The sequence below is a fragment of the Microcebus murinus genome, chromosome 3 (assembly GCF_040939455.1).
Source record: "Microcebus murinus isolate Inina chromosome 3, M.murinus_Inina_mat1.0, whole genome shotgun sequence".
Lineage (NCBI taxonomy): Eukaryota > Metazoa > Chordata > Mammalia > Primates > Cheirogaleidae > Microcebus > Microcebus murinus.
In genome coordinates this window covers 83,335,179-83,347,888 of record NC_134106.1, presented here as the reverse complement: position 1 = coordinate 83,347,888, position 12,710 = coordinate 83,335,179, and the positions used below count along the sequence as shown (strand labels likewise).

The 12,710-nt window shown below is 39.3% G+C and overlaps 1 protein-coding gene and 1 pseudogene across 1 annotated transcript in view; one reads left to right on the top strand and one right to left on the bottom strand.

Moving 5' to 3' along the window:
- MRPS9 (mitochondrial ribosomal protein S9) overlaps positions 1 to 5,195 on the bottom strand; it is a 56,920-nt gene extending 51,725 nt beyond the window's left edge. The window contains exon 1 of the mRNA XM_012737664.3: positions 4,992 to 5,195. Coding sequence (XP_012593118.1) covers positions 4,992 to 5,126 — 135 coding nt within the window. The 5' untranslated portion in view covers positions 5,127 to 5,195. The remainder of the gene's footprint in view (positions 1 to 4,991) is intronic.
- A 4,907-nt stretch (positions 5,196 to 10,102) lies between these two features.
- LOC105856187 (ADP-ribosylation factor-like protein 1 pseudogene) lies at positions 10,103 to 10,599 on the top strand (annotated as a pseudogene).
- The last annotated feature ends 2,111 nt before the right edge of the window (positions 10,600 to 12,710 follow it).

The following is a 12,710-nucleotide window of genomic DNA, read 5'->3' as shown; positions in this document are numbered from 1 at the left end:
CCTCCTAACTAGCTGGGACTACAGGCATGTGCCACCATGCCTGGCTAATTTTTTCTATATATTTTTAGTTGGCCAATTAATTTCTTTCTATTTTTAGTAGAGATGGGGTCTCACTCTTGCTCAGGGTGCTTTCGAACTCCTGACCTCGAGCGATCCTCCCGCCTCCGCCTCCCAGAGGATTAGAGGCGTGAATCACCACCACTGGCCCAACCATTTTTTTTTAAATGTCCATGATAGTGTGAAGTAGTTGTGGTAAACATAATTCTTCCATTTTGTTGAGTAAATATCCCTTTGTATTTTTTAATCTATTTCTTCCACATTGTTCCTATAACATTTTAGCATCTTCTCAAGCAAAAGACATGATTATTAGCTTGAAGACTCATTTCTTCACTTGATTTAAAGTTTTGTATCTGTCTTTATCTCCAGAGTTTGTGACATGAGGTGGCAGCTTTCCTTCCTAGTTTAAACATAATTGTAGTTTAAACATATTTATAAACATTTTTATTGTTGTTCATTTAGAAAGGGCTTTTAAAAATGTCCTTAATTTGCTATTTTTCATAAAATCTCTTTAGGATCTTTTTCAAAGACATTTCTACACATTGCTTAAGAATATGACATTCTGGAAATTCATAACATTTATTGAATTTACAAAGTTATCACAGCATATTCCAGAAATAAATCCACACAAAAATATTTACATTCAATGGAGTCCACTATTCAGTTGTACCATCCATTAAGTAAGGTGAGGCTAAGAGTGTGAGAAAACCAGATCTTTAGCTAAAAACAACTAAGAATTCCTGGAGAAAATTAATTTTGCTACTGGTAAGAACAATTTGCAACACAATTTTCTATAGGTTCCATTTCCAACTGAAAAGCTATGAGGAGAGAATTTTCCTCAGACTTTGTGTTTACAAAATAGTATAGATATAACTTGACAGATTTGTTTCTTTTTAAAGGGAGTCAGTAGGTCAGACAACTCTAGTTTCAATCAAGCTGGCTGCCAATTCTGACAGAGCAGTGATTTCCCAAATTTAGCCAAATGCCAGTGTACACACTACCTTAGTTGTATTATAGCAGTATTAGGGAGTTTCCTTTTAGTTTAATTGGATAAAAATGGGACAAAGATGAATATGCTAATTTGAATAGAAAAAGCAAAAAAATAATAATTTGAGGAATAAAAAAGGGTAAAGACTGAAGTCAGATTAGAGAAATGTGAATAGAAACAACTTAAGGACTCCCAAGAAGATGATTACAGTAACCTTACTGAATAGTTTATATTTCTATCAATTAGAGGTCTCTAGATGCAAGCAAAAGAAACTGGTTTACTTGAGCAAAAGGGACACTACTTAGCAGGCTATTCTCTGGCAACTAAAAGGCAGGGATTCCAGAGACCCATAGCAGGTTCAATCAGAATGTGGCCACTTAAAATGGTATTTTAATAGCCTTGTCTCTGTGCTCAAGATCCCAGGGGAAGAAACATCTGATAGGGATACCTTGGGTTAAGTGCCCCAGATTATTCTAGACTATAACTAGGTCTTCTGGTAAAGAACTAATTCTTCCTGAGGAAACTGGGGTGCTGCTATGAAGGGGAAATGGATGCTAGGTTAAACAAACAAGAAAATCCACCATATTATTTAAACAAAATTCACTATTTATAATCATTCCACAATCTGCCAGAAATTAAGAGACCTAATGTATTTACCAAATCAATTAAAATGCATGGACCTTGTTTCAAGCTTGATGAAAACAAACCAACTATAAAAAGTTAGTGGACAATGAGGGAAATTTGAACATGGAATAGGTAATAGATGATATTAAGAAATTATTGCTCATTCTGTTAGATATGGTAGTGGCACGGAAGCTAATTCTTTTAAAAAATCTTTATCTGTTAGAGATGCATATTCAAGTATCTGTAAGTAAAATAGCAGAATGTCTGAGATTTACATTAAATGACTCTTGAGGATAGTGGGGAAAGAGAAATGAAACAAGATTGGCAAAACATTCATAATTGCTGAAGCCAGTTGACAGATCTACGGAGTTCATTATATTATCCTATTTTTGTATAAGCTTGATTTTTCTATAATAAAATGCTAAAAAGTAAATTATTATACAAGTTCATTTAACAAATTTCAGCAACTATTATGGGCCAGGCTCTGCACTAAATTTTAACAGAAATAATTGTTAAGCAGAATTGAGTGATATTAAAATGAGAATGTTGCAATAATGGAATAAGGAAACAAAACATGGTAAAGGTGTAGTTTTCTTCAAGGTACTAATTCTATTTGACAAAAAGAATAACACATCAGATGTTCATTTGTACACATATGTGCACACATGTATGCACCCACACACGCCTATATAAGAACTCTTCACATGTTTCATTCAAAAAACAAATAGTGTCTATGAACTATCTGCAGACACTGTGCCAGGCATCACAGCAAGGATAACGAAGGTTACATTATTTTTCTCTGCAAGAGGCTTACAAACCAACTGTAGGGGAAGGACCTAAATACGTGAGGCACTTAGATAAAAAAAGAAGTATATGTGGGTTTTGCACTATTGCAGGCAACTTCTAAGATAGATCCCAGTGATCACTTCTGAGATTAGATTACAAAAAGACTCTGACTTCCCTCTTGCTCACCCTCTCTTGATCAGCCTATGGGAAGCCTAATTAGCTTCCCTACAGAGAGGCCCACTGGCAGGAGGTGCTGAGGGAGGGCTATAGCCAACAGCCAGCAAAGAACTGGGCCCTCAGCCCAATGGCCTGTGAAGGTCTAAATCCTTACAGCACAGAGTGAGCTTGGAAGTGGATGTGCCCCTCGCCCACACACCCCTGAGATGACTGTAACTCCAGCCAACACCTGGACTGCTGCTTTATGAGATCCTGAGCAAAAGCACCCAGGCAAGGTATGCCTGGGACCCTGACTCACAAAAATTGTGAGATAACAAATGTCTGTTATTTGGGGGTAATTTGTTATGCAGCAATAAATAACTAATACATTCATCATCCTAATTACCACAATGAAGCATAGCATATGAAGCATAGTATAAGAAAGTTTACTTATCTTGTAAAACAAGGAAAACAGGTTGGAATGATGGTAGCATCTATTATCAAGTTATCTTTACATAAGAAATTTTAAATTGCTTGATAAGGAAACACAAATTTTAATGTAGAGATTATTTTCCATAATTAAAGCAATGAGGAACACACTAAATTCTATCCTTAAAGGACAGGGTGAGCTCTCAAAGGGAACAACATATCCTACCAAAGAGGTTTTCTTTTCCATTGCTAATAAACTGAGATTAAAACATACATTCAAAAATTATTGGGGTGCATAACTAATTTACAGAGCATCTGATACAAATGCAAGTCAATTTTAAAATTTGTTTTTCAAAGTGGTTTTAGCCATTTACCAATCAAATTTATTAAGACCCTACTGTAGACCAATGGAATGCTGTGATAAATATATTATGACCTCCAGGAGTCGAAGAGAGATAAAAAGAACAGATACTTTAGATAGAGATGGGAACGTGTTTACAGTGGAAGCAAAACATGTAAGTTACACCAGGCGTGGTGGCTCTCACACCTGTAATCCTAGCATTCTGGGAGGCCAAGGATCGCTCAAGATCTGGAGTTCGAAACCAGCCTGAGTAAGAGACAGACCCCGTCTCTACTAAAAATAGAAAAAAATTAATTGGCCAACTAAAAATATATAGAAAAAATTAGCCAGGCATGGTGGCACATGCCTTTAGTCCCAGCTTCTCGGGAGGCTGAGGCAGAAGGATCGCTTGAGCCCAGGAGTTTGAGGTTGCTGTGAGCTAGGCTGACGCGATGACACTTTAGCCCAGGCAACAGAGCGAGACGCTGTCTCAAAACAAATAAATAAATAAATAGGTTAGGCTATTAAATGTTAAATGATAGCAGTCATCAGATAGTCCATATCAACAAGGGGATACTAGTTCAGTAAAAACTGAACACTTAAGCACTAAAAAAGTGCTTAGTGAAAAGTAAATTTAAGACATCTTATCAATATTTTATAGTAATATTTTTCAAAATAGCAGCTGGTCTATTTTTCCTTATTATTAAAATCATAAATATTATAGAAAGCAAAACTGGTATGCCTATATTAAGTTGTATTGACAGAGGATTTACGAATTCATGGGTAACCTTTGTAGTACATCATGGAAGCAAACTGTTAACTGCTTATAATGTCAACACTATTTTCATTTGTGACAGGTAAAAAAAAAATTCAACTACCTTAGCACAGCAAAACAGACCATACTCTGACCCCTGCCTGTCTTTCACCATTCTCTCAACAAAGCTATATGCTACCGGTAATAATCAATTTCTTGTTGCTTGTTACTCACTTTTAATCCACATCTCTATATCTTTATACACTTATTACACCTTCCAAGAACAGAATACCTCTCCTTTTTCATATGACTTCTAACTGCTGCTGAAAACTGCACTTTACTATCACCTTCTCTGGGAAGCTGCCCAAGATAATCACTCTAGCCTCTACCACTCTAGCCTGAAGTAGGCATAGCATTTCTGTGTTCTTCTGTATTTACCTCTGTAAATCTCACAGTACACTCAAGATCCTTGATATCCACAAATACACATACAATCCAATCTTAAAAGTTTGGCCATTTACGAGTAAGACTGCCTCCTCTTCCCCAAATTTGGGACAGATATTTGCAGTTGTATCTAGGTGTTACTATGAAACGTGCATACCACAAGATTGGTATACCGGAGGAAGCATGCTAATAAGGGTCGCAACTAAGAACCCCAAAATAGCTTAACAACAAGACTTCTTTTCCCCTGTTGCGTCAGTGTTTCTGCACCCACCTCCTCACCCCCAACCTCAGACCTCTACTAAGACTCTAGGGTCTCCGCCTGAGGGCACAACAGACCCAGAGGGAAGGTGGCGGCGCCAGCTTCACGTCCTGTCGCTACAGAGACCTCCGCTTCCAGTTCTCTTGGGCCTTACCTGGGATCCAGTACCTATCTGCAACTCAGATGCCGCAGTTTTCCAGAGGCCGTGCCTCCGAGCGAGGCTAACTCTACCCGCGAGAAAGAGCCGGTAGGAAAATGCTCTGCCGCAGGACACACAGGGAGCCGCCATGTTGGCAGCGGGAAACCCCGGCCAAGAGTGGTGAGGAGGCGGGGCCTGGGGACTGCGCAGGCGCTGATGGGCGCCGGGTTCCCGAGGCTGTCGGGAGGAAAAGGCTTCCCCGGCTTTAAGATCAGGGGGGCGTGTCCTGCGGGCAGGGGCGGCTCATCGCTGATTGGGTGCGTGTGTCAGACTCCACCCCCTGGCCAGTGTTGACCCCAAAGTGGGCGGAGTAGTTAGTCAGTCATAGAGTTTAGCCTCTTGTCTTCACGTATTGGATTCAGTTGTTCTCCTGGTGTCTTTGGCATGCGCTTCCACGTGGCTCTTTAACCAACCCTTCCTTCCCACGCCCATTGGTGTACCTCGAGTGGGCTGTCCCTGAACCTTGGCTGCGCACCCAGCCGCACCTCCCTCCCTGCAGTTCTCCGGCACCAGTCCGCTCAGGCGCGTCCTCTTTCCTGCTCGAATGGTCTCCAAGCCTTGGTTCCTGTCAGCCTGCTTCCTAGCATGGGTTTTCCCCTCCTCTCTAACTTCCCACATTCTACTGGATCCAGGTCGAGACCCCCGCCCCAGCAGCGGCCAAACCACTCTACGTTCCCAAGCCCTCACTCTTGCATTTTCTTAACTGTATATGCACAGGCTACACATACTGGAGAGAACAAACACTGTATTACTCACGTGTTCCTGGTGATGCTGGTGTAAACAAACCTACTGCACTGCTAGTCATATAAAAGTCTAGCACATACAATTATGTATGGTACATAATACTTGATGATAAACAACTATGTTACTGGTTTAGGTATTTACATACTATACTTTTATCATCATTTTAGAATGTGCTCCTACATATATAAAAAAAGAAGTTAACGTAAAACAGTCTCAGGCTGGTCCTCCGCGAGGTATTTCAGAAGGCACTGTTATCATAGGAGATGACAGCTCCATGCATGTTATTGCCCCCTGAAGACTTTCCAGTGGGATAAGATGGGAAGTGGAAAACAGTGATAGTGATGATAGTGGCTCTATGTACGCCTAGGCATAGTTGTGTGTTTGCATCTTAGTTTTTAACAAAAAAGTTTAAAAAGTAAAAAATAAAAATGAAAAATTTTAAAAAATAGAAAAAGCTTAGAGAGTAAGGATATAAAGAAAGAAAATATTTTTGTACAATTGCATAAAGTGTGTTTTAAACTAAGTGTTATTACAAAAGAGTCAAAAAGTTTGAAAAATTGAAAAGTTTATCAAGTAAAAAGTTACAGTGTACTAAGGTTAATTTATTATTAAAGGAAGAAATTGTTTTTATAAATTTAGTGTAGCCTAAGTGTACAGTATTTTTTAAGTCTATAGTAGTAGTAAAGTCCTAGGTCTTCACATTCACTCACCACTCACTCACTGACTCACCCAGAGCAACTTCCAGTCCTGTAAGCTCCATTCATGGTAAGTGTCCTATACAGGTGTATCTTCTTTATCTTTTATACCATAATTTTACTTTTAATTATACCTTTTCTATGTTTAGCTATGTTCAAGTACACAAATACCATTGTGTTGCAGTTACCTTATAGTATTCAGTGTGGTAACATGCTATATAGGTTTGTAGCCTGGGAGCAATCGGCCATACCATATAAACCTAGGTGTGTAGTCAGCTGTACCAACCAGGTTTTTGTAAGTCCACTCTATAATGTGTACTTACATATCACTTCTGAGCCTTATAGCTAAGATCAAGTGTATGATGTGTACTTATACAAACATCACACAATGACACACAATGACAAAATCACACAAGGACAGGTTTCTCAGAATATATCCCACTGTTAAGCCATGCATGACTCTATAGTAATGCAAATGAAGTACATTTTCCACCTCTAGGGGCAACACTTGTTTTACTGCATTAAATTTCCTGGGTAGCTTCTGAGTTTGGGAACAAATACTCTGCTATAGGTTGACATTGGGTACATAATTTGGAGACAGAATGAAAAATTGTAATGTGCTGATAAACATTTAAAATATGAAAAAAAATATCTGTAGTTTACCAAATGGCTAAAGCTTAGATTCCTTTCATTTTTTTTTCTCATTTATTGAGCACTTATTAAGCGGTGGGCATGAGGCATCCTAGATATCAAAAGTCCAATATAGTGGGGTCATGCCTAATGTGAGGGTTTGGTTCTGAAGTCAGCTTGTAAGGTAAACATCAGGAGAGTCAGCATGTTGGACTAACATAAAGTTTTGTTGAGGTATGGGTAGCAGGCACTGTTAGATGCTGCTGAGAGAAGTTTAAATTGGTACAAACCTCATGAAACCAACCAACTAATCAACGACCTACTAAACTTAATAAGAGCACACCCACAATCTATCAATTACATTTCTAGGTATATACCCTGCAGAAAGTCTTACACAGAGTACTAGGAGACATTTCTAAGAATGTCCCTAGAAATTTTTTTTTTTTTTTTTTTTGGTGACCACAAAAATAACCTGTTTATGGACAGGAGAATGGATGGATGGGTGAGAAAGTATCACACAGCAGTGGCAATGGATAAGCATCGGCTACATGTTTGAACATGGATGAGTTTCACTAAGGGAAGCAAAGAATGAGAAATCACAGATGCACACACACAATAGGATCCATTTACATAAAGTTCAAAAATAGGCAAAACTAAGCAAGATATTGTTTAAGAGTTTATCCTTGTGTAGTAAAACCATAAAGAAAAGCAAGAGAATGATAAACATAAAATTCAGGATAGTAAATACTCCTGGGAGGAGGGAGAGAGATACCAAGAAGAAGGTACAGGCCACCAATGCCCTGACAATGTTCTTTATTTCTAGATGACTGGTGGATCCACAGGTGTGCATTTTGTTATCCTTCTTGAAATACTACAAATATGTTATATATAAATTTAACAGAAAGAGTTGATTTTCACCTTCCATCTCACTCTGACTCACACTGAATAGTGTGGCAGGCTGTGGCAGGAGTGTAAACTGGAACGATTGTTATTTTTTTCCTATGTTCCTCATACCTCATTTCCTTATTCTTGTCTCCATTACCACTTTCTCTCTCTGTCTTCCCCCTCCAGTGTGCATAGCTTAAATTCTGAATTATGTAGGCCCCAGAAAACTGATCCCCTGCTTCCACCTTTAAAGGATTCCTAGAAAGCATCCCTGGAATTACAGAACTTGGTGGATCAATATGGAAGTCTTTAGCCTAGGAAAAACACAAAGGTTAATGAGTCCCACAGATCTCCAGTGAACATTGGACCAAAGACGATCAAACACTGGGTGGTTTATGAAAAGTGAATTAACTATGGATCAAGCACTCAGATTTCTAATCCAATTCCTGCCACAGACTCATTCTTTGACACTCGGCGGTTCGTGTAGTTTATGAAATCCTACGTTTCTCATCAGTGTAACCAGAGAGTAGATTAGACCAGAGTAAGAGCATCACCATTATCTTGTTGAATTGTGTCCCACCAAAAGATGTTACAGTCCTAACCCCCAAATCTTCTATGTGACCTTATTTGGAAATAGGGTCTTTACAGAGGTAACCATGTGTTAAATCGAGGTCATTGGGATGGGCCATAATCCTATATGACACTAGCCCTTATAAAAACAGGGAATTTGGACACAGAGTCAGGCACGTGGAGAAGGAAAACAACATGAAGACACAGGCGGAAGGTGGCCATCTGCAAGCCAAGTGTCGCCCAAGGCTTCGAAAAGCTGCAAAAGAGGCCTGGAACAGATTCTCTCCCACAAGCCTCAGAAGAAACAAACCCTGCTCTGATACCTTGATCTTGGACTTACTTCCTGCCTCTAGAAATCTGAGACAATAAGTCCTTGTTGTTTAAACTACCTAGTTTATGATACTTTGTTACAGCAGTCTCAGGAACACATCTAGTGTATGGGATTTTTTTTTTTTTTTTGAGACAAACTCTCACTCTGTTGCCTGGGCTACAGTGCCATGGCGTTAGCCTAGCTCACAGCAACCTCAAACTCATGGGCTCAAGCGATCCTCCTGCCTCAGCCTCCCGAGTAGCTGGGACTACAGGCACACACCACCATGCCTGGCTAATTTTTTCTATACATTTTTAGTTGGCCAATTAATTTTTTTCTATTTTTAGTAGAGACGGGGTCTCAATCTTGCTCATGCTGGTTTCAAACTCCTTACCTTGAGTGATCCTCCTGCCTAGGCCTCCCAGAGAGTTAGGATTACAGGTGTGAGCCACCTCGCCCGGCCTAGTGTATGGGATTTAAGTGTTCATTATTTTTTCTGGATACTTCTCCCTTCAAAAGGAAGAGGCCCTGCCCTTGAGTGTGAGCTGGATGGAATGACCTGTCTCTGGAGAATAGAATAAAGTGGAAGTCTTCGTGTGCAAACTTGGAGACTAGTCACAGATGCTACTTTGACTTCCTGTCTCACTCTCTTTGTCTCCTGAAGGGCCCATTCCCAGAGGACAGGAATGTCATGCCCCGAGACAACCCTGTGAGAGGCCCACCTAGTGAGGAACTGAGCCTTTTGCTAACATCCACGTGAATGAGCCAAACCTTCATATGACTTCAGCCTCTGTCAACATCCTGGCTGCCGCCTCATGAGAGACCCTGAGCCAGAACCACTGATTTCAGGCTCTCAGACCACAGATACTGTGAGATAATCAATATTGTTTTAGACTTCACCACCATACAATTCATCCATGTGACAAAAAGCCACTTGTACCCCCTAAATTTATGGAAATAAAAAAAAATAGGCAGTTCCTTGAGCCCGCCCCTGCTGGCAGACCAGGCTTTCTAAGAAGCCGCCTCTGAGCTGCAGCTGGGGGCCAAGGCCAGCAGAGGTGGCAGCGACAGGACTTGAACAGGAATGGCTGCTGAGGTGGGGCCCGTCTCTGAGGATCAGCAAGGGTGGACAGGGGCTTCGTCATGGGTGGCTTTTTCTCAAGTATTTTTTCCAGTCTGTTTGGAACTTGAAAAATGAGAATTTTAATTTTTGAATTCTCATTTTTGGAAAAATGAGAATTTTAATTTTAATTTTTGGAGCAGGAAAAGCCACAGTTTTGTACAGATTACAGGTTAGAGAAGTCATTACTACTATCCCTACCATCGGATTTAATGTAGAGACAGTCACATACAAAAACCTTAGATTCCAAGTGTGGGACTTAGGAGGACAGGGAAGTATGAGGCCATACTGGAGATGTTATTATTCAAACACAGATGCAATTATTTATGTAGTAGTAGACAGTTGTGACTGAGATGAAAGTGGTGTTTTCAAATCAAAATTAGTTGCTACATTGGAGGAAGCAGAGAGCTGAGAAAAGCCATTTTAGCGGTGTTTGCAAATAAGCAGGACATGGAATGGGCCAAGAGCATCTCATAGATGGCAAATTCACTTGAGTTACCTGCCTTGAAGGACTGAAAATGGCAAATATTAAAAACATCAGCAACCAAAGACACTGGCCTTGATGAGGCAATGGAATGGTTGGTTGAAACACTCAAAAGCAGACAGTAATTCAATCCCTTCAGCTCCTCTGAAACAAAGGGTAAGTCACCTATCGCTTTGGAAACAGTCAAGTGTTCTTTGCGCTACTAAATGTTAAAACTACATGGTTGTTGGCATATATTGAACTGACTGCAATGTTTGTAATGAATATGAAAAGTTAAGTATTTGGCTGGAGGGGTAACTCGATTGAGTCACCTGAATGTTCCGTGTAATGTAAAATATTCCTTCCTTGCTTTCTTGTGTTAGGGTCTATATTCTATTGGTATGGATTCTTACTCAAATATAGCCCTATTAAAGAATGTGCTGTTGTTGGGGGAAAAATATTGCTATATAGCACTCTACTAGCAAGTGTGAAGCAGTAACTCATTGTCATATGGATTTTACATTTCCCTGATGACTGATGATGTTGGGCATGTTACACGTGCTTGTTGGACATTTGTATATTTTCTTTAGAGAAATGTCGGTTCAAATCATTTGCTCTTTTTAAAATCGGATTAGTTTCTTTTTATTGGTGATTAATGAGTTCTTTGTGTATTCTGTATACTAGACTCTTGTCAAATATATATATTTGCAAAATTTTTTATAATTATGTGAATTGGCTTTTCAATTTCTTTTTTTTTTTTTTTTTTTTTGAGACAGAGTCTCACATGTTGCCCAGGCTAGAGTGAGTGCCATGGCGTCAGCCTAGCTCACAGCAACCTCAAACTCCTGGGCTTAAGCGATCCCCCTTGCCTCAGCCTCCGAGTAGCTGGGACTACAGGCATGCGCCACCATGCCCAGCTGATTTTTTCTACATATATTAGTTGGCCAATTAATTTCTTTCTATTTATAGTAGAGATGGGGGTTTCGCTCTTGCTCAGGCTGGTTTGGAACACCTGACCTTGAGCAATCGCCCACCTCGGCTTCCCAGAGTGCTAGGATTATAGGCGTGAGCCACCTCTCCCGGCCTCAATTTCTTAATAGTGTCCTTTTATGCTCAAAGGTTTTAGTTTTGATGAAGTCCAATTTGTCTATTTTTTCTTTCGTTTCTGTGCTTTAGTTGTCATATCTAAGAAATTATTGCCTAATCCACGTTCACATGGATTTATTAATCTGTTTTCTATTAGGATTTTTATGGTTTTAGTATTTACATTTCACTTGTTGATTCATTTTGAATTAATTTTTGTATAGTGTATAAGGTAGACAGCCAAGTTCATTCTTTTCTATGTGGATATCCAGTTATCTCTGGACCTCGTTTCTATTCTAAAAAAATGAATATTGTTTTAAGCCACTAAAGTGTGGGGAAATTTGTTATGCAGCAATAGATAATTGATATACCAGGGAATTTGTTAGAAATACAAATTCTTGGGTTGCAATCCAGATCTGTTATATCTGAGTACGAGACTCAGTATAAAACCCTTCAAATAATTCAGGACTCTTGTTATTTAGTAGTGAGTCAGATTTCATTATGTTTAATCCACTGGCAATAAATTTTTCCATCTTGTTCATCTGGCAAATTCTTGTACATCTTTTATTATTATTATTGTGATTTAAAAACCACAAAATTTACCATTTTATGCATTTTTAAGTATGCAATTCAGCAACATTAAATATATTCACATGCTGCGCAACTATCACCACCATCCAACTCCAGAACTTTTTCCTCCTCCCAAACTGAAACTCTGCACCCATTAAACACTAACATCCCCCTTCCCCCAGCTCCTGGCAATAACCATCCTGTCTCTATGAGTTTGACTGTTATAGGCACTTCCATACAAGGGGAATCATGTAGAATTTGTCTTTTTGTATCTGGCTTATTTCATTTAGCATAATGTTTTCAAAGTTCATCTGTGTTATACCATGTATCTGAATTTTCTTCCTTTTAAAGGTGGAAGAGTATTCTATTGTATGAATGTACCTACCACATTTGTTTACCCATTCATCCATTGAGAGGCACTTGGGTTGTTTCTACCTTTTGGACATTGTGAACAATGCTGCTATGAACATGAGTGTACAATCTGTTCAAGTCCCTGCTCTCAATTCTTTTGGGTGTATACCTAGAAATGGAATTGTAGGATTCTTGTTTTTAACGTGGCCAGATTTTTAACTTAATCTACACAGGCAGGTGCCCACAAAAGATA